The sequence below is a fragment of the Trematomus bernacchii genome, unplaced genomic scaffold (assembly GCF_902827165.1).
Source record: "Trematomus bernacchii unplaced genomic scaffold, fTreBer1.1, whole genome shotgun sequence".
Lineage (NCBI taxonomy): Eukaryota > Metazoa > Chordata > Actinopteri > Perciformes > Nototheniidae > Trematomus > Trematomus bernacchii.
In genome coordinates this window covers 17573856-17599513 of record NW_022987564.1, presented here as the reverse complement: position 1 = coordinate 17599513, position 25658 = coordinate 17573856, and the positions used below count along the sequence as shown (strand labels likewise).

At 40.3% G+C, this 25658-nt stretch overlaps 1 protein-coding gene across 1 annotated transcript; it reads right to left on the bottom strand.

Annotated features, from left to right (window-relative positions):
- Positions 1 to 686: 686 nt before the first annotated feature.
- Positions 687 to 25658, bottom strand: LOC117477946. The gene is made up of 9 exons (XM_034124770.1): positions 25284 to 25658; positions 19793 to 19854; positions 19178 to 19480; positions 18321 to 18408; positions 17505 to 17731; positions 16384 to 16671; positions 14244 to 14422; positions 7774 to 7866; positions 687 to 5729 (listed from the first exon to the last, which is right to left on the bottom strand). Exons 2-9 carry the CDS (start codon positions 19836 to 19838, stop codon positions 5280 to 5282), a joined length of 1674 nt encoding a protein of 557 aa, XP_033980661.1. The 5' UTR covers positions 19839 to 19854; positions 25284 to 25658; the 3' UTR covers positions 687 to 5279.

The following is a 25658-nucleotide window of genomic DNA, read 5'->3' as shown; positions in this document are numbered from 1 at the left end:
GGAGTAGTGTTTTTGGTGCTAAATGTGATGCAACAAAAAGTTCTGACAATGTACTGTATTCAAGCATGTTCATTCATTCAAAAGAAGTGCGATTTCGTTTTTTAGTTAATGCATTAGTTCGGGATGAGGTACGTTTGTCCCAAAGTAAATACATTGATTATATGAAAGTATTTTTTTAGGAATATTATTTAATCTTTTTTCTTGTATAAAAAAAACATTCTCAGGTGCTGGGAGTATCACGGTGGGGGCAGATGTGTGACAAATAACTATTTCTAAGCAGACAGTACAATGTATTTCTGAATAATTTCCAATGTTTGTCCAGAGATGGAGTTCTGCTGAACTGGGATCAGTTCAAGTCCAAGTGTGTGTTAGAGGGTGAGCTTAAAATGATGAGGAACAGTGGCTTTTCAGTTATATTATCCAATTATGAGTCATCAATCAAAGTTAGGAATATATTCAATCGCAGCAAGAGCCACTGACTTGCGCTGCAGTGAATTACATCTAATTTATCTCAGTGTCAGAAAAGGCAGATGACATTCATCTCGTATTTTCCACTAAAGCTAATTTCTATTATGATCAGCGGTATCACCAAACTGTGACACTGCAGAGATCATTTCATGGGTTTTCATTACATTCTTTGGAAATATAGAGAATAGTGGATTAGCAGAAGATTGAATCTACCAGAATTGAAAGAACATTTTATTAAATTCTCGCCCTACGCACACAGGGACGAGCACTCCTGCTCTGGCTTTGTGAATGGCGGCTCTGATGTGTAATGAAACAGAAAACACCAGACAATGTTGAATGACGGAGAGTGAAATCCTTTCATAAAGACTTCCTCAGCTGAGAGTTCCTGAACTATAGTATTATTATTCCATCAGGCACACACTGACATCCAAAGGAGGCTCTTTGCCCTTCACCCTGTACAATACTTAGTGTCCTTCAGCAGGGACTTTTAATGCACGTTAAGAATAAAACATTTGATCTGCACTGAAAACAGCATGATATGATCACAAAAGACCTGAAAAGAACATCCTTACTGAACGTTACGCTCAATAAAGAAATTACCATGCAAAGTGTTTGCAAAGGTGGAAAAAGTGCTAAATTAGAATTAAAAAAGACTATTGTCCTAAAGGGGACATATTATTCTCATCTTCAGGTTCATATTTATATTTTGTGCCTCTACTCTGACTTTAAAATACTCCAATACACGCAAAGGTACTGCATTTAAAATGCAGAAGTACAGAAGTATTTTCAGCCAAATGTGCTTAAAGTAATTGGTATGCAGGATGGCCCTTTGTTGATGTACTATATGATAATAGATTATTATACAGTATAATCTTGTTTTAATCACTAACACATACATGTAGGAGCATTTTAATGTTGTTTTTTGTCAATGTTTGGCCAATTTCAGATACAATACTGGTTTGATTAGTAGTACAGTAATGCATCATATCATATACTGTAAGTGGAGTAAAAAGTACTATATTTGCTTTTATAATGTCCTGGAATAGAAGTACAAGGTAGCATAAAATGGAAAACTCAAGTAAAGTACAGTTATGTCAAAATTAGGTGTGGTACCTGAGGAAATGTACTTAGTTACATTCCAACACTGCATGTTGGTTTCCTGCATTTTTGTCAGTCTACAAAGCTGTTACTGTGTAATAGTGCACCCCTGAGGCGACTACAGATACTCCACCACTACTGAACGAATATCTATGAAAGGATTTCACGCAGCGTCTCCATGACCCCAACATTTAAACGTGACATGAGTAAGAGCGAGCGTCTTCCTCCAGCACTACGTGTTTGTTTTCTACCTGCTGTGGACGCGTGGTTAAAGGATCAATGCAGCGTTTGGATAGTATAAAACCTTGCATAAGCCTTATAGTAAGAAACATATTAGTATCTTCACACTATACACATGCAGATCACATATCTTTATATATACAACAGTGGAAAAAAAGGGTGATTGATGTTGAGATGTCAGATTCCTCATTCTGCCCGGTGGATGTGAGGGATGTCTCAGTGATATCATAATGAATATTGCTTTAGAATTCATTAAAGATAAGTCACTTGACCATCAATTTGTTATTACCTAATCTCCTTATCAGAGCTTATTTGAATCAACCTGATATTTACATCAAACACAAAGTCAGTTTTGGAGCCTTACTGTCTTTGTGTTGTATATCAATCTGAACCATTACCTGCACAAGCAAACGTGCTTCCCTGTAAAACAGCCATACAAAATCAATATCCAATAACAAGTAGGGTGTGCAAATCACTTTACACATTCAGGATTTATATATTTTCCCTTTGCAGTAAATAAAAACTAAATCAAAGCCGCTTTTTCCTGAATAAGAAGGGACCTAGTTAGTCGTTTCTTTTTGCAAATCCATATATTGCATTTACTAATAGCTGCTACTTTTTACATTTTGTGTTATAATGTGAACCTTTGTCTTGTTTTAAAAGGATCACATGATAAACGTTGTGCTCTTCTCGTTCAGACACCAATCGTGGGTGTCCGTCCGTGCGGCTGCTTTTAGTAACCCTAAGAGGCATGAGGTCGTAAATCTTACAGACTTTCCAGGTTGACATCAATTCAGTTATACAGCATGAAGTAGCCATACTGCAGATATTAACAGAAGGGATGGTGGACCCTGTCCGGATGGATATCAGTGTGTTTGGTGTGTTTCATGGGGTGAAGTAGGTGATGGATGTTTGTATGGACTCTGCTTTGATTCCTTAAAGCAGTAAAAGTGTTGCAAGGGTTCAATGTCAATCTCTGACTGTGGAGGGGGTCTCATGTTTCCTCAGCATTGAAAATCAGTTTCCTGTGACCTGAATTGGCAGGGAACTAATTAGTCAACATTTGAATCTATGTTGTTCATCTAATTGACTTTATTCATGCTTGAACTTATGCCACTCTCTCATCTTCATCTCTGTCGTACTGCTTGTGTGTTTTTTGAAATCCCCCATCAATATGTTTATTGTTGTAACGTGTGTAATTGAATGATACGCTGGCTGATGGAGGCAAACAACGGCCCAAAACGATTAGGAGAAACGTGCTGCACTTTCAAAAACCATGTTGGTAGAGTTAGTCTGTCTAGTAGTCAAGTGTTTTGTCAGTATAACTGAAATGAGGTTAGCTACGTTAGCTAGCTAGCTTACAGCAGATCTGCAATAATATGGGAAGGAATGATGCAATCACATTCTTAAAAAAAGTCAATAAAACAAACATTTGAGTTTTTCTGTGACAGTGTGCAAATGTTATAATCCTAACGTCAACAAGCGCTCCGGTCCCAGCTGTACGCATCATTTAGTGTTTCCGTTGTGTTTAGGGATTCCTGCAGCAGTCAAGTTGTTGAAGATGTGTATTCATTTGCATGTGTTTTGGCACATTTGCGTTTTTATGTGCATTGTTTTTGAAAGTGCAGTGCATTTCTCCTAATAAGTGTTTTGGGCCGTTGTAGCCACCGTAAAATGAGCCACTCTTTAGTCTTTTGGTGCCACAAGGAGATCGTTCAAAGTTTTATAAAAAATTAAAAAAGGATATTAAAGGATGTGAATAATCAGCTACCTGGTAAACAGTATCTGTACCAACTTTTATCTGTTCTTATTTAAACTCACACAGTTCAGTTTGAACTGGTAATTATTGGGATTTAAAATACCTTTGACTGAAAAAAATGGTGTAAAGAATAACTGAATATATTTAAATGATATTGGTTGTAAACATTTGACCTTATACGCTATTACTGGTACAGTTAATAGCAGGACTGAATATTGTGTTGTACAACTAATGGGTTTGGATTCACAGAGCACAAGCCGCTTTGAGCTATTATTCTGAACGGTTAATTAAGGTCCTCTGAGGTTGCCCTTCTCTTTTTCATTGCCTATTTTCCAGGAGCTGAAAGGGATCCTGTTTCCATGCAGAGCACTGAATGTCTCATAATGTAAGTTGCTTTCGAACACACACCCACACACACACCTTCACAATCGACTCTCTTCTTCTAATTCTGTTGGGGCTGTAGGCTGCCTGCTATCCAGTCCCTTCATTTTGATAAATAACTGGGCTACAATCATCTGAGATTTGTCCCATGGAAGGCAGTCGAGATGAAAACAGGATGGTTTAAATCATAAAAGTCAATTATCTGTTCCCCGAATAGTACCCTGATCCATCTCTGAGGTCTCTTCTATCGCCGCTGCTCACTCTATGGTGTCCGTGAACTGGTACTTTCTGCAAAGGGACCAAAAATCCAATTATGTTCTCGGGAACCATTCCAAAAGTGTTTCGCAGTGTTCTCCTAATTTTATTTTGCTCTGACAGGACTCGGGACAACTCCACTGGGGGGGGGGGGGGGGGGGAAGAGTTTCAAGAGTATGCTGTGGCTCTTGTGGGTGTTTCAACGAAACAGCAAATATATGAGAGGGAGAAAAAACCAATCACCGTCACTCACATAGGAGTGGTGCTATTCAATTTGCAGAGCTTGTTTCTGTGCAGGCTTTTCAGGAGAAAAATAAGTTGAGGAGGTTTTTTCTAGTGGATATCTGTGAATGAGTGCTGAGACAAGCACTTGTGTCTGAGAGGCAGAGGCGCTTTCTGACATACTTGCATTGTAGAGTCTGTGTATGGGATGGATGGAATGCAATCATTGCTGTTTGTCTGATGCTGTGAGAGCAGATACAAGTGTTGTCAGGCAACACACTGAGATTCTCCTCAATACAGGAGAGGCTTTTTGCTGCTGTTGTCAGTCTCCTTGGTCTTAGTGAATCATTTCTGATTCCTCGGAGCGTGCTGACTCCAACTGTCACCTTTTTGACAGGGGGTGAAATCATTTGATCCCTTTAAGGTGTTTTCCCAACATTGCTGAGAGGGTTTTAACCCCTTTTTCGCATAGCTTGCCCGTTGAAGCTCGCATGCAGTCAGTCTACGCTAACATCAGTATTTTCCCGTAGATCTGAACTATGATATCTACTTTAATGTTTCATTTAAATGCATGCATTTTCCATATGCACACATTGTTCTTCTTAGAGAGTGTGGGTTTACTCTTTTGCATCTAACTTTTCAGTGCTCAGTGCGTTACGTTTTGTGCGTTTTGTGCAACATTTTCTTCTGGTCTAATATGACATCTAGATCCAAGCATGAATATTTTGTCTGTGTCGTGGATTGGAATGCAGTGATGAAGGACTCGAGGTGTTTGGATATGATGGACGGAGCCAGATTGTTGTGGCTGTCATTATTGTATGAGGATCATGAACTACAAAACACACCGTGGTGCCTCTCAGGTGCTCTGGGCCGACTCCTCCTTCTGCCCCACATCTTCGCTCTCAGCCCCTCCCTCCTTCTGGGCTGGATCTGACCCCACGGTGCCCCCGGAGGTTGCTCCCGGCGACGCGGCTCCGTGCAGGCTGCCGTTGGGGGTGGCAGCAGCGAGCGAGCGTGGATTGGAAGCTGGGCTCACACTCATGGCCGAGTCAGGGGTCCGGCTGGCGCTGAGGTCCCCGTCGGGGGCCAGGGTGGCCTCCGGGCTCTCGGGGGGGAATTCTTCCGTCATGGCTGTGGGGGAGACGGCATTCAGGAGGGGCTTGTGGGAGGCGTAGGTCATGCCGCCATCCGTGTCGCTGTCCAGTGGGAGGCCAGAGGAGGTGAACTCCACCCCGGAGTCGCTCATCTCCAAAAAGTTGTCAGAGGAGAGAGTGTGGTAGCGGCCCGGTTTGGACACCTCCAGACCCTGAAGAGAGTAAGGGAGGAGGAGACACAGGAGAGGAGTGGTTAGAGGAAGGGAGGAGGGTGAGGGTCATGAAAGACACAGGGAATGTGAAATTACCATGGGCGAGGAAAACACAAAGAAGAATAGAGAAGAGAAAAGAGGAGAGAATAATAAAACAACAGGGGGCAGAAAGAGAGAGAAACCAGGACAAAAAGGGTTCCCCCACCAGAGGGGAAGGGATGGAGGAAGTGAAAAAGCAGAGGTGGTAAAAATGTAGGTCAGGAAACGCAACGTGAATAATTTATGCCCATGTTTCCGGGTCCATATTTATAGATTTACCTTCCACTCCCAGCTACCAACCCTACTTATGTTCTTACTTACATGACAACATGCACAGCAGCTGTGAATTTTTCATGGCACCAGCTCGCTGCCATGGCCTCCTGAACATGACCGTCCCATTACCTTCGCTACCCTGATTCCTACCACCTAATACTAAATTGACATCGGATGTATTTTCTGCGTGAATATATCTAACTGTAAATCTTCCTTCTTGAAAATGTATTTCATCAGTGCTACTTTGTTTTTATGTTGCCTTTGTTGTTTTATTTTATATGAATTTCCTCTGTGTGTTGCAAGGGTCAGGTCTACAACTGGGCTACACAGTCTAAATCTGAACACTAAACTGTGATGGCAGTATGTACAATGGGAATCTACAGGAGTCCACTTACTGTAAGTGTGTTGACACCAAAAGAATCACTAAAGAGTGTTAGATGCAGCCTATGGATGAGAGCACACACCTCACTCCTTCATTAACCTTGCAGATTGGTATTCAGACACTATGGATAGTCATTTAAAACCTACACACATGTAAAGGGTTGTTGCCCAATTATGGATGCCAGGATATTTGTTTATGTTTAATCAACAAACCTAAGAAAGCTACTTCAGTTGAATTCTGATCCTTTGAGTCGGATTGATGTGCTGCAGAAGCTCTTTTCAAACAGCTCCCTGAACCATAACCACTTTACTCCTTCCTTTCGCTTTCACATAAGGTCCATTCCATAAACTTTAATCTAATCTGTTTCCCTACTCAGTGTAAAGGTTCATTGCATTTTAATTGCACTTGGCATTGATGTGACTCTATATAGCAGGTAGTTCCAGCCAAGCAATCTTAAACAGAGGATGGTTAATGACCTCTGTTTTTCAGATCTGTTGTTTTATTGATATACCGCCTTGTAGGAAAACTTTCCACCAGCAGATGAAAAACACCCACCTCTCCGCCTCTTCCAAGGGACGAGGGAACCATGCGGCAGAGTTTCCGTTAACATTTTTTTCCGCCGGTCAACATGTCCGTTAAAGTTTAAATCTTCCGGACAAAATTATAAAAGTGCCGGTCAGAGGTCTTCTTTGTTATTTATTGAGCTTTAAAACAAATTGATAACAACTCTATATAATAATATAAGAATAATAACAGCCCAGCAGCTGATCTCTGAGCAGGAGACATGGTGAGAGGGAGACGTGGGGAGAGGGAGGCGGGGCTATTTCATCGTTATCAGAAACTGATCGTATAGGGCGTACACACGGAGCCGTTTGCCCCCCCAGAGCGTTCCGTTTGTAGATCTATCCACCTTGGGACCTGCTATCGTTTGCGGGGTCCGTTTCCGCGTTTACGTGTCGGCCTCGTGTGAACGAACGGGCTATACGCGAGAGAAAAGTAGCAGAAACATCCCGTTTTGTCCTGTGTAAACGGCACCTTAGACTCCAGATAAAGACTTTTATTATTGTTGGAATGATTCTTGGACTCTGTATGTTATTAAAATAGTTATGCAACCTAAATACTCTGCTTGTTTTGTTGACCTCTGAGCCTGATTTCCACTTTGTCACCAAACAATCTTATGATGGTTTCATTTTTACAAAAAAAAACCTGCTTTTGTCTAAAACTCATGGCTGGCGTTTTAATAAAAAGTAATAAATAACTTAAGACATACATAAGCGGCATGTTGATAATACATTACAACATAATTCTGTTTGAGGTCAACCTCTTTGCTTTCGTTGTTCCACCACTGACCTTTATGGTGACCTCTGTGCTCTCCGACGGGTTCTCACACACAGACTGCATCAGAGAATCCTCAGTGAACCTGGTGTAAGCGTCATGGACCACCTGCAGACCCACACACACAAACACACACAGACATAGATACATATGTCAAAATGCAGCCAAAACAACGTTCTGCCCCAGCAGCAAACTAGTCATCATAAAACACAAAGACACTGCTAGAGAGGACACAAACACACGTCACTGGACACAAAGCCCCATATAGGATATTGAAGAGGAAGTTTGTGTGACATGACTGAGAGACAAGCTAAATTATTTGTCTTGACGGGGCGTCGGGAGGTTGAGAGGAAACAGAGCCAAAGGGGCTGCAATCGCTCAAATGTCGGCCTCACTGAACAGCACCGAGACACCACTAGGGGATAGATACATGGATAGATGCTTTCGGATTAAAGAGTCGGAGAGGAAAGAAAGAGATGGATTTGTTGGAAAAGAAGTCCTAGGATAGATGAAAGCTAATAGAGGCAGTTAAGAGAATGAGGGAAATAGATAAAGCTGTGAAGCATGGTATTTAAAGGGGCCCTTTAATGCTCATTTTCAGGTTCATATTTGTATTTTCTGCCTCTACTGAGACATGTCTCCATGCTTTAATGTTCAAAAAGCTCTTTATTTTTCTCCTACTGCCTGTGCTGCAGCACCTCTTTTCACCCTCTGTCTGAAACCAGAGCCCAGTCTGCTCTGATTGGTTAGCTGGCCAGCTCTGTGGTGATTGGTCAACCGCTTGGAGAAGTCCTGCCCCTTATCCCCTTATCACTTACAATGTGTTGGAGCTTTTGCCATTAGAAGTGCAAGTGTTACATAGTGATGGAAGTAAAGAAATTAGTCCAATAGAGACTTGTAGTATTTATATCATCTTCAGAGATATCATAATTATCCTATGTTTACTTTCACTATTATTACAGCTGTATTTTTTAAACTGACAATGAGAGAGGGGAAGGGAGAGGGATTCAGGTGTATGAGGTATGATTGATTTTAGTTTAATATCCGACTCTCTTGGGTATTGTCCAGAGAGGCCGCTGACATCCTCTCACGCGTGTTCTGTGTTCTCAGATCTATGAGTGGGCTGAAGATCGGAAGGTTGTGAGTTCAAATCCCGCCTGGAACACCACCACTAGTGTGCCCTTGAGTAAGGCACTTAGCCCTTAGTTACTCCAGGGAGAATGTCCCTGTAATTGGTAATTGTAAGTCGCTTTGGATAAAAGCGTCAGCTAAATGAAATGTAATGTAATGTAATGAGGAAATCCATAACATGTCAGAGATCATGGGCAACTGCCGTCATCTCAACCTCCTACTGTCAACACACAAACACAAGTTCACATACACACTGGACCCACAAACACACACAAAATAAAATCAACACAGTGAGTGAGAGATATACAGGGGAGTGTGACCTGCTGATTTTACATGTATTATTCTATTTACTTACCTATTGTATTGACTGCTCTTCCAGTGCTTTTACTAGTTACTGAAATAAGTATTTTAAGTATCCTATTTACAGGCAACTGTTATTGGTCTCACTAACAGTAATGAAATAGAATCTTGTTTTAAGTAGTTAATGTTTTAATTTAGTGTGTAATCAATAGTAATAATCTTGGCATGTTGTAGAAAATTAGATTTTATTCAAATACTCACCATTGATAGAGCGAGGCAATGCCATGGAAAAGGGGCCAAATGATCTTATGTGTCTAAATGAGTGAGTATAAGACAGCCAATAGGGAGTGGTGTAAAGCTAATAGCTAAAAATGTTTGCTTATTACGATGTTATAGCTAAACATGCAGCAAATTGATGACATTTTATACAGACATTTATGGTTCCAAGAGGAAAAATTCTAATACTTTTAGTGATGGCCTGACTTTTCCTTTTCCTTTTTGAAGGGGCAATTGTTTGGATTTTTTGATATTTTGACAACAACCTAACTGTTTCAAATAAGACTTTGCTAATATCAAATAAGAAACTAAGAATGTGAAGAATAGTGACAAATGTAAGTGATGGTTTTTGGTCAGTAATTACACTTAATAAATGTAAAAACAGCACGTCACAGGGGAATTTTCTCAATGTCACATGTTAATTATGGCATGAAAACTAGAATATGAACAAATAACATCTAATTCACAGACACTAGACAAGCACAGACGGACACAAAAAAACACAGACCGCACGCCAACACACTTACTGGGCATGTGGTTACACAGTAACAAGAAGAACAACTCCACTGTACATCATGAAGGTTCAATAACTAATCACTACTGCTGCCCTAACACATACACAGCACGCAAAACAGCACGGTTACCCACACATACACAGCATATTCACCTTGTTAATCAACCCATACAATAAAACAACACTCAAGATACATAATGTGCATGTGTGTGTGCGTGGTAGCTGAATCACCACACACTGTATGTCTTAGCATGTTGGCACTTATCATAACTAGATTGTTTATGAGTAACTGCAGGTCTGCATCTGAGCCGTAAACCAGCGGAAATAAAAAGACAGTGAGAGAGAAACAAAGGAAGGACAGCGAGAGGCAAAGCAGAGGCGTGGGGGGGCACACATGACATCAGTGTGATGTCATCTCAAATCATTGCTCAGCTGCAGTTACACACACCAATATAGAGGAGAGCTTAGACATCTTAATTAGTCACTCAGGACCTATACTTAGGTTTAAAACCTTATTTTCTTAAAGCAAGTGAACAACTCTACTCTCCATTTGCTTGTTTCATAGACTGTCTTTGAGCAAGGCAGAGTGTCACTCTTTTTAAGAAACGTAAGATTTTGATAGTTCAATATTAGATTGAATTACTTGTTAAAATGGAAATGTTGGCAGTTTGCACCCCGACCTGGTTCCAAAACCGTATCTAAAATCCCTGCAGATAATTCACACTCATGACTGAGCTTGTCAAACTAACAGACATTGGGCACTGATCATTTGCCTCCCATGCTGTTGACCATACTCGTGTTTTTGCATCAACTACAACAAACACAACAACACTGTGTAACATCATTTTTTAATGATTTCACAGGCTCCTGGCAGCTGTTGGTTTCTAGTCCTTATGTACTTATATTTGTAGGTAAGGTATACTTGGACAAAGCTCAGTCATTTGAAAACTCTTTAAAGATCCCAGACACGGATTGTCCCAGATGGTGGTGCCCCACTTAAGGTAATTCATTGACTTTTTCTCAAAGTAGGCCTTCGATCAACTTCTGCCTGTTCATTTAGAAGGATAGCAGATTGTCCTCGGTGTTCAGGGTTTATTTAGTGTGTTGGTGGGCCATTTCTTTGATGGATTTGTATCGTCTCAAAACCACACGATTTACCTAATACTGAACAAACATTTCTTAAACTGTCAAAAGTTGATCAAGGAACTATTTTGTCAAAAAAAAGGAGAGTACATTTCTCTAGACACCAAAGGAAGGGTAGTAAAAAAAGGAGGCGAGAACACAATTGTCTCACCAAGAAGAGGCTCCGTTTGAGGCTCCTTAAAGTAAGAGGGAGAAACGTAACGCACAGGCAACAGCGTTAGCTGGGCCACGGACCACAGGCATCCAGCTGGGAGCAGGAAGTCTGCACAGCTTTATTTTCAATTTACTCAAGCTGAACCAAGAGGCACATCAGAAACTTATCACATATATTATTTAAAACAAAAACAAACATACATAAATACAAACACATGACCCTGAATGATATAAATAGTTGAATTGAAGTTATATTTAAAAAATGTGAAGCAACCTTAAAAAGACAGAATAAGGAATATTGCATCTTAACAGCCTCACAAGACTGTCAGCTAATACCTGCCTGCATGTCTATATAGGTTCGGCGAAATCTGAATCTATGGAAACAATACAAATCCACTGCAACATACATACAATTATACGGGGAAAAAAAGAGAACAGAGAAACATAAGTAACATTAATGTGTCATCACACACAAATACTCACTTTTTCAAAGGCTGTAAATAACTGGTGCACCTGCCCGTTGTTTTATTTGTTCAATTTCTCTCAAATTCTGGCCTCTGTTGGTGAACTCAAGTCAAAAGTCTCAGTCCTGATTTCTTCAAACCACATCTACATTTCTCTAAGTTGGGATCACATGTTTTGGAGTATTATATGACCTGACATCACCATATCCATCACAGAGAGGCGATTAAAAATGTATTATCTTCCACTTAAAGTTAGCTACTATGTGTTGCAACAGCACATGATGTTTATCTCACACCAGTTTCCACTCTAGCTCTGTGGTTTGGATCAATTATTATATTATTACCAGAACTTTTAAAGCCGCAATCAGACCATTTCTATTATTTCCATTATTATCATTCAATTTCCGGATTATCTATGGAGTCATGATCACTTAATTTGATATCAAAGACAGTCAATTGATCCAAGAAAGCCTTTATTGTGACTCCAGGGAGTTTTAATTGAACCACAATTACAATTTGTCTCTCAGAATATTAACTGTGGATGCTGGAGAGAGAGGGGATTTTTTAAAGATCAAATCATTAAATGTATCATTCATTTTGGAAAACAGTACTCTGATTATAAACTTTGATTATAAGACGTCTAAAATAACCTTTGATAAATCAGTCCCATCGATTTGTAATTATATGAAAATGATCATTGGTGATAAGATAAGACAGGCAGACTTTGAAAAGCAACACTTGAGGTATACAGGGAGTTTCTTTTAAACACTCATGTAATACATCTGGACATATCTCTGTTAACAATGGAGCCTGTATTGAACTAAACATTATATGGCGTCCCTCTGTGGAACAATCAATATCTGAATCTGATGTTTAGGTGTTTTTTTACAGCCGAGTCATCAGTGTGTAATGGGCTTTTAATTGATCTTCTATACATTCAGTTGGTTAACAAACCCCAACTGTGGACGCTAAAAGGAGGGCCGTAGTGTCAGAAAGGTTAACTGTCAACTCCTCTTCATCATCCCATCGGTCAGTCCAGCCAGTAGGTGATAACAGGCAGAGCAAAGATTTTCAAATACAAATATATAGAAAACAATAGAAAACAAGAAGTGTATTTTAGTTGTTTGTTGTGTACTTATGCTCAAGCATTGATAGTCGTCAAATGTAATTCCTAATTGAAGAGTTGTGAAAAATAAATTAAAATTAAAACGACTGAAAATGACTGACTCTCAAAAGCCTTTCTGTAGCGATTCAACCATTTAAAAATACACCCAATCTAAAAACTGATTAATAGTTCAAAATTAAAATGAGTAATAAAGTAGTGCAAAAGGGATTTTATTATGTGACACAGGGTGCTTGTTATTGTAGCAACATTCAGTCATTTATATGACAAAACTACTACCCAGGAATTCCCTGTGCAAAGAAACCATTTTAAAATGTTGATACAATATAATATGTGTGCCAAAATCTTGTCACTACCACTGACACTATAGAGACTGTAACTTGTTCTTCATGTGTCAAAATGTGAGCTGTGTCAAAATGTGTGAAAGTGGATTGCCACAGCTCAAAGGTTCCACATTTGAATGCAGTATGTTTCAGGCTTGAGTCTCCATCTCATAGTAAATTAGTAAGCAATAACTGGCAGAGCTGTAGTCGTTTACTTTAATACCACACACATGAATCCCTTCTGTTCCTTGAATGTATATGTTTTACTGTAAGAGTAAAAGAAGAAAAAAGAGACCCAGGGAGCTGAACGAGAAATACTAAACATTTTCTCGATCTCTCCTCTGTGGAAAAGTGTTAAGCATGAAGCAAGTTGTTAGGGAGAATTCCTGAGCACAAAAGAGACAACCACAATGCTAAGGAAAGTCTGTTTCCAATTAACTAGACCAAGGATATATATTTTTTAAGTTAATATATTTATAACAAATAGAACTTGAGTCCACACCTTGACATTTTCCATATTGTACATTAAACAACAAGGACAGATGTTTCTTACAGACACATGCTGGGTCAATATAATTGTTGCTGCTGCAATCAATTGTGGTCCAGTTTGCCTTAACTAAATATAAATCAACCCACTCAACCACTTTGCATTTAGAGGATTCAATCAACGTTGATCCGAGATGCAGCTTAGATTCCTTCTGGTTTATCCCTCTGTTAGGAACCTTCCTAAGCTAAAAAGACAATTTGATTGCAACCTATATTTCTTGTGAGTTTTCTGCTGCATTGTGGTTGTCTTTAATTGGACTGTACCATATGATCTCAGTAGGGGGGGATTGTACCAGCTGGCCAACCTATCTCCAACAACAGGAACATCCTGTTCTACCTTTTAATCCTTTGGCAGCAGACAAACAGACCTTACTTTCACCACGTGACACATGTTCATTCAGCCTAAAGATCCACTGTTCCACCAGGGCCTTTTCTTATTTATATCTCAGTGACCCTACAACACTCCTCCATCCATAAGACATGAAGACGGTAATACAATAGGTGGATGTTACCTGTCTGAAAGCCTCTCCTTCTTTATTGCCGGCCTGCTGAGCGAGCAGAATCACCCTCTTGTCCTTCTCATTCCTCATGTGCACTCTGTAGACACAGGACAGCAGGCAGAGCAGCAGCATGAAGGCGATCACACCCATCAGGGCCAGGATGGCTACAGTCAGAGGAGGCAGCTTGTAGGCTGGGGGGGAGAAACCACAAACACAGAGAAAAATAATCAGCCTACTGTGACCTCATGCATAAATGCTGCTTCAAACTGTGTAGTAAAGCTACTCATCTGTCATCTGTTTCTTGTGGTTTTGCTATTATGACAGCTTCATTCATTACATTTATGACTAGCCTAATACTGAGTTTAGCTGTAAAGTATCAAATGGCACTCTATATAAAAGAGGCAATAGAATACAGCAATGGACTGGGGGTGTGGAGTTCTTCTGTTACTTTGATTTCGATCCTGTCAATGGTCCAACAGTGTTATGAGTGCAAAGCTAAATCGGAGGAGTATTATTTTAAGAGATGATCTGTGTTCACTGACACTTGTGATCTCAATGGTTTCAAAATAGCTCTGAGTTCACAGCTATGCAGGATGTGCCAGCCTGCTTGTATACTTATTCAAGATGCATTACTTTGACTGCCACTACACTATTCCTACTGTATGAAAGTCTTTCAACACAATCTATTAGAAGCTTTTTTAATTTTTTATATAAGATATCACTGTTAATCTTTCTTCAGTATATAAACCGATGCAGGTTAGTTGTATGCGTAGCCTAGCAGATGTTGGATGGTTGCTAGGCTAGGTTAAGGCAGAGAACATATTGAACATATAGTGCATGTTAGTTCATAAAAATATTGTTGAAAAATATCTAACTTCGATATAACCCTATATAACTAAGTCATTTCTGATACCGAGCTCCGATGCTGAAAAGGCATCGGAAAACGGCTGTCCTTATTCCTCCGACCTAGGTTTACAACGTTCCCGCTAAAATCTACACGTAAGACCACCTGCTTAGGGAGGCAACTCACAGCGTGGCCTCAAACACTATAGTTTGCTGTTGTATCACTTATTTCAGGCACTAAAACGTTGCATGTCCGACGGCCAGGATATCAACGGAATGTGTAGTGTAGGTGTTGGTGGGCTGGTAGAACCCCAGAGCAGTATCAAACTGCCCCTGGAGGAGAAACCCTGTGTCGGTTGGGACACTCATTCCTTAACCCCCCTTTTTTAATCTTAATTATCTCAATTTTAATAATCTAACAAACTGAGCATAAGCCAAAGTCAAACATAAATATTACAGCTGTGATCTTACAATGCCAGCAAAGCACAAATCATATTTCAGCATCAATCAAAACCAAATCAACCACAGTTACCAATATGAAACGATAGCTTATCTTTCGCATGGTTTCTACTTTCCACATTTGAATTCCAACATTTGGAATTTAAATGATCAACTTCTGTCAGCCTTTTCCAAGGAAGGGTGTTCAGTTCTTACCTTACCAAGCAGAAACCTTCAGAGACCACCAGAGACCACAAATTGGGTCAAGATGTAAAAAGTACAAACCGGTTGTATAGGATTACAAGATCCAAAAAATAAAATAAAAATACAAAAAGTTTAAGTCAGGTACAAAGTCGAAAGCTTAAACTTCTTTTAACTCAATTGAAAATATGAAAACTAAATTCTTAAATGTTTAATTGTTCTTTTGAGGTCATCTTTTGAGGTTGTAACCGTCCTAGTCAAAATCACAAGGCCTTCTTTCCTAGAATTGGTGAAGAAACCTAAGCTTACTCAAGCTGAGGAGTAAAAAATGAGATTAGTTCAAATGTTCAACTCTGGTTTCCGATGTCTGGTAAGAGATTTCTGAGAAATACTTACTTTCCATCAAACCACACTAACTGGTACTGGTACTACTCCTAGTACTAGACTCCTGGTACTAGGATGGGTTAAAAGCAGAGAACACATTTCACTGTGTGTGCTGTGTGCTCTGCATGTGTGACAATTAAAGAGGGTTTCATCCCTCCTATTCTAATTCTAACGCATATTATAAATGTATTAGCAATGGTACATGTCATAGAGATAGGATCGGTAGGTGAGGTCTGTCACAGACACTTAAACAGCAGATCTGTCAACAGTGTTTTCTCCATCTTACCTTCAACCTTTATGTGGACATGAGCCACAGTAAAGCCCGTCAGGTCTGTCACAGTGAAGATCCCCGTGTCTGTGGAGGTGGCCTTCTTCAGGATGAGCTCCGACCCCTCCACACTCAGCCTGCCCTCCAGCTCAGGGTCCAGCGGCGTCACCATGACCCCCTCCACCAGGATGGGCCGTTCCTTATGGTCAGATTCGGACCTGTAGACAATGTTAGCGTTGGAGTGGTGCAGGTAGAGTTTTATCTTCTGGTTTTCTCCGTGGGTGAGGTGGAGAAATTCCTGGTGCTCTGTGTGAAGAAATACAACGGTTATAATAGCTGGCTTAGCAATGTGCAGATGATAATGTAGACTAATTTGTAGACGTTTCTTTTGATGGAAGCCAGTTCATTATGTTCGCGTGAAAAGCTAATAGCTAAAGATGCTAGCTATTCACCGTTAGCGCTGATAGCATAAACATTTCAAAACTGATTTAATTGAACTGCCCCCTGCTGGTCTGATAATGTGGAAAGTCAATGATACACATTTTAATAGCTTCCGGAAATGTTTAATTCATTCTATATGTATAATTTCGACCATATGTACCAGACTGAACTTTAGCTCAAACCACATGTACAACAGAATATCCTCAAAGAACATCAAGTATGGCTGTGGATAGCCTTGTTAAAAAGGGAGAGTGTGACCTAAAATCAAAGATTCAAATGTTTGTTTTGGTTGCTCAAAGTGCCATAAAATACTTCAGCAATATCTCTTTCCAGAACTTCCTCCTCCACAGAAAATGTATGGAGCCTCATGAGCAGTTTACTGTAGGAACTAAACTACATTCAGGTCATGATTTCTGAAAAGAGATATCTGTGAGTTTTTCAAAAACATTTTGTTGGCTTATATAGCACCACAAGCAAATAATCATTATGTTCATTTAAATTGGAGAGAAGTTAGATATATCTACGGTTTATATCTCCTACATGTTTCAACTAACACCAAAGCAATCAAGATAGCAAAATAAGCCAATGTATCTCGGTTGTCAGTTATAATATTTAATTTCCCTAGTATTGCAACAACTATAAAAACATGCACATATGATTAATATATCCGATGCAGCAGAGCATAAATCTCTCCTCACCTTTCACATTCAGACAGTTTCTGCTTTTCACTTTGCCCTCACGGTCCAACACTGTGAAGCTCCCCTCGTCCGTCACCTTGACCGAGTGCAGTGTCACCTTTTTCTCCGACACAATGAGGCGCCCCACGTATTCCTCGGCCAGCACCTCCGTCTGGTTGTACAGCACCAGGGGGGGGGGCTCGGTGGTGTGATGTATCTCCGTCTGATTGGGCGGAGTCAGAGCGGGCCTGAGGTTCGGAGAGAAAGGAAGTGAATGAGTGTTAAACCACCACATGAGAAATCAGGGTAAATCCTTCTCAGCCCAATCAGTGATGTCACAGCAGGTGTTTTCATGCTAATTGCTGATTGGCCAGTGGTGAACATTCAGCAAAGCAGCAGGATATCTCTCCTGTTCATTAGCCATACCCAGCTAAATCAAAATATCCCCAACATTTGTCCACCAGTTGTTTTGAACCTTTTGCCACATTTCAGCCTTCATCAGAAAAGAAGTGTTTTTGTCATGCTAATTTGGTACAAGAAGAAGAGTGTGGTCTATACTTCAAAACAGGCCAAGCTCTTGAGACATTTGTTATAGACTGTTCTGCCTCCTACACATAAGCCCCGCCCCCTTCATAGCCTGTTTGTTGTAGACTCTTGTGATGGTTGCAGCTATTGGAGTTGATGTAACAGTTACTATACAGATCAACAACGTTACAATGCAATACAATAGATGTATTATATATAGTGCTGGCTGCTAAATTTGGATAAATAATCTGTAATAATCATGACTCCATTCATGCATTCTTGTTTTTCTTGTTATGCTTTCACTGACCGTACCTGAACTCCAGAGTGATGGGGCCTTCCACTTGGTTGAGATAGATTTGGTAAGTTTCTCCATACTTCACCACCTGCTCCGAAGCGCAGTCTGATCAACAAGACCAGAGGAAATAAAGGTCAAAGCAGGAACGTTTGTGAAAGGCAGATCGCCTATGTTGTTGAGCTGAGTGCGAAAGGTCAAATGTTTTTATGGTTGCTTGGTTCCTTAATTTGAACAATCTTCTGGGGTTTACAGAATCTAATCTTTGCCAATTTGAGTAACACTTTAAAATAACCATCATTTGTAAATGGCAATTTAATTAAAATTGTTATTAAATGTAAGCTAATTGTTATTTCACTATTAAAAAACAATGAAGTGTTAATTATTAATGTTCATTTAGTATCAGTATTTTATATTTTTTGAATGGACCATAAACCAATTATTAACCATTAAAGAAAAACAAAAAAGTGCTACAGTGAGATAGCACACAGCTTACTCTTTTTATGATCATATCATACATTATTATATGATCATTAGGTCTACAAAATATATGTACATTTAGGACTACACATTTTTGTAGTCCTAAATATTCCAATAATACTGTTGATAAAGATTGAAGCTAGTTGTGCCTTAGGGCCACGATCTGGTATATCCAATAAACAAGCATATGTGACTGTTTGGCACCATCCTTCCATAGTTCTCTATATGTTTATTTTTTTCTAGATAAGACACCAAAGACTAATAAAGTTGTTTTCACCAATCAAAAGAGATTTTTTTTAAAGATGAACTACTATTCCAAAAGACTTTAAACAGCCAACCTCAAGCTGGTAAACACACTCTAGCGCTGCCTCTGGATAGGAGTGCACAGAGAGCTCACCCCTGACGATGATGATGAGGTGCTTGGCGGTGTTGGGGCTGTTCGTGTTCTTGATGACGTACACCCCTTCGTCCTCCTCCAGCATGCCCTCCAGCACCAGGTGGCCCGGGGAGCTGAGGCGGGCCCTGGGACTCACCACCTGGCCCGCCTGCAGCAGAACCACCTCAGCGGAGCCGTTGGTCCTGGGTTTGAACACGACCTCACTAAGGTTCCCAGACGGGACGTTGATTTGAATATCCTCCCCAAAGAAGGCTGTCCGGTGTTCCTCTGGTGGTGCAACTTTACCTTTCAAAGAGGCCACAGCTGCAAAAAGACAAGAAAGTGTGTTCGTTTTAAAATATATTGTTTCTTTTGTTGTCTTTTATTGTACAATCTCTTAAAATAAGTCAGATTTTCTTTGTTCTTAGTAGAAAACCACTTCCTGAAACAATAAGAAAGTATTGAAAAGGAAAGTGCACCAAATAATAATCAAATAGATCACAAAATAAATTCCTTGGTGCGGTTTTCATACAGTATGAGCTTATTATTCAGTTAATCGGAGTCAGCTTTGCAGGAAGTCTGCTTCAGCCGTTTATCTGAGCCCACTCCCAAGTGAATGATTTAGTTTGTGCTTACCCGTGCAGATCAGGGCGCTCAACACTGCAGCGCTGATTACCTTCATCTTTAATGGTCAGTGTCTGGAAAATAGAAACACATAACACACACCAATTAAAAAAAACGTAAATGAAAGAAAAGCATTTTATAGCAGGATTATGTCTATAAATGATCCAATTACAACTTAGTAAAAAAAGAACCTCCTATAATTACCTCATTGTCATTTGCCATACGATCAGGTTAACTTACTAAATGTAAAATGGGTAGCCTATTTGGGTGTTTGATTAAATAGACCTCTGCAGAGTAGAAGCATGCCAATTTCAATCTGTGTCCTCAAGTTGAAGTCCCACCCTGCATCACCCTGCTGCACTAAATAGCTTTTCACAAATTGGCTCAAATACCTGAGGGAGAGCACTGCCAATACAGCTTGAAAAGAAAATCTATAGTGTTGCTGTAAGGTAGAATATAAGCCAATGTTTATAGATAAAGCATCTTAAAAGCAGAATGTGTGTTTCAAAGACATGGAGCTGTGTGGTGAGCTCAAGAGCAGCTATCATGACGAAGACCACACACCGGAGAAAGACATGATGAAGGAAGAGAAGCAATAAAGGGAGGAAGGAAGAGAAGAGAAATGGTGAAAGGGAGAGAGGGATAGAGGGATAGAGGGAGAGAGGGAGAGAGGGATAGAGTAGGTCCCATTGGGACGCTGAGATGGACAGCAGCCAGCTGGCCTGAGGGACCTCTAACCTGTCAGTACTGCTGCACTGGATTACACTGAGCAGTATAGCACAGAGTTATTAAGGTGGGATAATTAGGCGCAGAGACCGTGGCAATCAGCTGGAGAGACTGGAATTTAAAACTGCATTACTAACAATTCTTCTTCAAAGAGGCCCTATTATGCTCATTTTCAGGTTCATATTAGTATTTTGTGACTACTGTGACATGTTTAAATGCTTCAATGTTCAAAAAGCTCTTTATTTTTCTCATACTGCCTGTGCTGCAGCACCTCTTTTCACCCTCTGTCTGAAACCAGAGCCCAGTCTGGTCTGATTCGCTGTCTGGCCGGCTCTGTTGTGGTTGGTCAAGTGCTCAGAGATGTCCCGCCCATTAGCCTATCATGTACAATGTGTGGGAGCACTCGCCAATAGAGACAAGACAAAGTGTTATGGAGTGATGTCACAGAAGTAAACAAAGGTGTCCAATGGAGGGGGAGTGTGTGAAAGAGAAACTCCCACAGGGATGTTAGCCTTTGCAGACCATTTACATGCACCAAGATCTATATAACACACTACAGGAAAGAGACAACCCCAAGAAGCACAATGGATTCTCTTTGAGCCCTCTGATCAACACCAACCCTGGTTGTGAAAGAGTGGGAAACTACAGAAAAGTGACTATCTGACTCAAGAAAGATATTCAAATGCAAATTTGCTGTATTCTTTCTTGTCTAAGTAGATACTATTTGCTTCTTTTTTTTTGCTCTTTTTTGCTCTATTTTTACGTGTATCCCCTCATGTTTTTGAAAGTAAAAATCTTCAATGAATTTCACTCTTCACTATTCCCAAAGTAAACCACAGTGGAGGAATATAACCTGGACGTTTTTTTGCCAAGAAAACACAGGTAACAATTTATGAGTGTAACAGATTTACATTTAACAGGATGCATTGTTTTCAGCTACTGTAAGTGTATCTTTTTACTATATTACCTGTAGAATGATACTTTTCAAGCTCCTCTGCAGGCATTTCTCCAACGTATTCTCTTGCAAATGATATATATATATTTACTGTATACCTCTGTATGTGTAAATAAATAAACAAACATGCACATCACTGCCAAGACACCCACTCAATATGTCTAAATCAGACTGCTGAAGCATCATATTGGCTCAAGTATTTTAGCAGAAAGACGGGACATGCTTTCTTTACAGGAAGTTAGAAGGGAGTCATTTCAGGAAGTTGATTAAACAACTTATAGCTATTCTGATGTATATGAGGTCATGTGAGTATTAGAGTATTATAGGCTGGCATAAAAGATCTGACAGTGTGGGATTGTGACATGATGCTGTACTCAAATAAAATCAGGCTGTTTCCTCTCAACACTGAAAAGACTTTGTTTGTGTACAGTACAACTTTATGTATATGGAAGGTCTATTGATTGTATGTTTTACTAAAATTAGATAAGCCCCAGCCTCATTATGTCCTGTACTGAAGTTTCCATCCTGCGAAAAGATATCAAATATAAAGCAGGTTTCACAGTCCGGCAGCAAAATGTAGATGTCCCTGTTTGTCTCCACTGCAGTGTTAGGGAACAAAGTCAATAACCGCATCTTTTCACTCAGAACAATCAAAAGCCATTGAATCTCAGCCAGTTTCTTCAGATGAAGGATAAGAGTGCTATTTAAAGAAAGAATAAAAAGCCAATCTCACCGTGCACATCAACAAACGCACTGCCAAATGACGCCCTAGCATTTAAGTGGGCAGAAAAAGAGCTCAAGAGGCTTTCAGTCCCTGAGCAGAGCACAGAAATCATAGCATATGTTCTAATCAGTGGCCTGCAAAGCTGGTTTGAATCATCATCTACAGAGCCATTAGCTTATTGTATGTGTGAGTGCTTGAGTGCTGCAAAGACGTAAATTACAGGTTTGATTTATAGATGAAGACAACTGAACATCTGAAGAAGTACGTAGAAGTTAATAGTGAACAATCAGAGTTTGACAAAAATATTTTCGTCTGAGTGCAAAAAGTGTATTCCTTATGCATTAAAAGAATATGACTTGAAGAGGCCCTATTGTGCTTTTGGTGCTTTTCCCTTTCCTGCTGTGTGTTATACAGATTTGTGTGCATGTAAATGGCCTTCTTGAAACAGAAACTAGTGAAAACTGTCGCTTCTATTGGCTAGCACTCCAACACATTGTACGTCATAGGCTAAGGAGCGGGACATCTCGAAGCAGTTAACCAATCACAACAGAGCCGGCCAGCTAACCAATCAGAGACAGCTGGGCTCTGGTTTCAGACAGAGGGTGAAAAAAGGTGCTACAACATAAAATAGGCAAAAAACACAAATATGAACCTGAAAATGTGCATGATAGGACCCCTTTAAACACAAGTAGAGGCCTAATCATGTTAAACGGTTCCTCCTTAAAACCCAAAGAGGTTATGCTAACCTGAACAAACAAAGATTAATAAAGGGGCATGGCAGGACTAGAATTATATATATGTGTCTATAGGAAGTGTGTTTATGTGGCTGCTTGAAGGTGAATGGGTTGAAAATAATATTTTTATATTTCATCTGTTATCTACAAAACAACTGGATTAAGACATTGTTTAACATTTTAAATCATTTGAAGGGATGATGGTGAACTTGACTCTTTATTTTTGAATTAATTAACTCTTGGCTGCCTCATGAAGGGAGGGTTAGGGCTAGCTTGTTGACCATGGGGTGTCCTGAAAAGAAATAAGCTCAGCAGCCTGAGCTAACAATGTAACCTCTGTCCTTTGCCTGAGGGTGTGATGTCCATTTCAAACATCTGACTCCAAATGGGTCACTGCTCTCCTGACTCGTGTTATGAGCAGTTAGATCAATGGAACTGCAGGACACTCAGCCTTTACTGGACTGTGTGTGGGACACATCCAGCAGCCTCTCATGGTGAGAGGCATGGAGGTTACATCTTTCAGGATGATCTTATCAGCCTCACATCCATCGTGACTGACGGACTGAAGATCTTTTTCCCCCTCATCTCTCCTCTCCCACACGAGCATCATGCCTCTATCCTCCTCTGGTTACAGTCTCTCTCATCCTTCTGCTTCTCTCTGTTTCTCCTCTGAAACACTTGTGCTGCCTTCTCTCCCTTTTGTTGGCTGTCCCTCTCTCCTCAAATATCTTTCCATTTGTTTCCTCTAAGTCTGATAAAGTTGTTAATAATATAAAAATGTCGCCCCTAGCTGATTTGATAGGTTTGCCCTGTACTTTTTCTCTCTACTAATGTTGCTAGCTGCTAATTTACATGAACCTTTCATAGTGAGATCAACCTTCAAAGTGGGTGCCCCCTCGGCACTTGCACTTTCCTTTTCTGCAACACCCCTCCTCACCATTTACGCAGCCCATAAAGCCAGCAGCAGCTGCTGGTGCAGCCAAGGGTGTGTCACGACCGGCATGAATGGGAGCTATCCCAGGGGGTGTCCGGATGGAAGATGGAGGAGAGGAAAATAATGAATAAAGAATGGAAGGAAGTGGGGCCATTAGGACATTAAACACACAAAAATAACCCCCCATATCCCCACTGTGCAATAATCATGGTCTGTCTCTATGTAGGCTATATACTGTAATATTTATCATATATATTTTATCATAATTCTATTGTATTCATTTATTTATTTATTTATTAATCCTGGTCATCTACATGACGATCCGAAGCTGTGTGCGCTACTTGCTGGTCGTAACTGTCAGACCTTTTCATCTGTGTTTCAATATGTCTGTTTTTAAAGCACTCGCTGGAGCAGTAAACTATAAATCTCGTTGTATTCTGTACAATGACAATAAAAGCTTTTGAATTTTTGAATTTGAATTTGGATGTATTACCACAGTCAGACACTGAAAGTCTGAGCATAATATATTAATTTTAGTGTGGGAAAATAGCCTTTACTCTCTGCTTCAGCTGTTATATTCCTTCAGAGAATGAAAGGTTTTAGACACTAGCATTTACAGTGAGCCCACAATTTTCTTTAAACTGAAGATTAAGGGGGAAAAGCATCATACCTATCGGTGGACGATATTTGTTACAAAATGAATCTCATAGGCTGTTCCACTTGAAGATGATATTCATTTGTAATGGTTTATCACTAAGGACTCTTCTATGTGACAAATACTTAGTCAGCAGCTCTAATGTGTGCCGTAGCGCCAAAGTAGCCTACATTGCGTAACCATTTCCACAGGGATGGACCAGAAAATACCCCAATCCAGACGGGTATATCCCACACACCGGGCATGCTAATGCACCACAGCCTGGGCAACATATGAAATCATTTCTAAATCGTGGGATAAAAAAACTACTTCTAAGCATCCGAGTGTAAATACGGTGGAAATCCCGTATAGACAGCAGCAGAAAATGTAGCTACAGAATTAACACAATATTGAGAAAGAAGGGGGTCATTAGGTGCACGAAAACCTTACGAAACAATGTCTGCTCTGAGCAAGGCTTGGATTCCTGTCTCTAAACTGTGCATTGTATCCATTTTGCCCGGAAATAAGAAAGTTTAAGCCTCTGTTTTGTGTCTATGAAGCGTTAATTGTTTTATTTTTGTGTAATTGCTGCCATCCTGCACGCCTTGGCCGCGTTGCTGTTGGTTACACGCCCTAAATCATCCGTTACTGCCATATGTGATCATACCTCAATAAAGCAAAAAGTGAAACAGCAAAGGAAAAAAAAACTGCAGAATTTAACCCACTAGCTCCCCGTATGAAGGAAATATTCAAGGAAAAAAGACCAAGTGCCGTAATATACAATTATAATTATTACCTTTGTCAAGCTTCGAAGCCAAAAATCGCTGGGCTGGGAGGGGCTGAGGAGTGATGGTTTTCTTCAAAATCTTTATTTCATTAATCTCGTCCACCCCGCCACCCAAAACCCGACAACATCAGACTTCTATGATCGTGAGTAGAGGAAGTGTTTCGGCTAATGTCGGTTTTATGGACCAGTCGAGTTCGGCCACGCTCGGGAACATCCGGTATCGTCAATTCTGTCTCGGAGCCACAGCCGCTCTGCAGGCGACCATTACACATGCACGACTTCTCCAATGTGCTGTTCACTCACACTTGGGCCCAATCCCAAACCACTCCCTCGACCCTACCCCTCCGTGGCGGAGTGAACTCCGTCTGGAGCCACACTCGCAGC

What these genes read in the sequence shown, in the direction of transcription:
- LOC117477946 (XM_034124770.1), bottom strand. Translation starts at nt 19,838, where the DNA reads ATGAAGGTAATCAGCGCTGCAGTGTTGAGCGCCCTGATCTGCACGG. An exon ending in GAGCGCCCTGATCTGCACGG is followed by an intron (nt 19,481 to 19,792) that starts GTAAGCACAAAC and finishes GTCTTTTTGCAG; the next exon opens with CTGTGGCCTCTTTGAAAGGT. An exon ending in AAACTGTCTGAATGTGAAAG is followed by an intron (nt 16,672 to 17,504) that starts GTGAGGAGAGAT and finishes TTCTTCACACAG; the next exon opens with AGCACCAGGAATTTCTCCAC.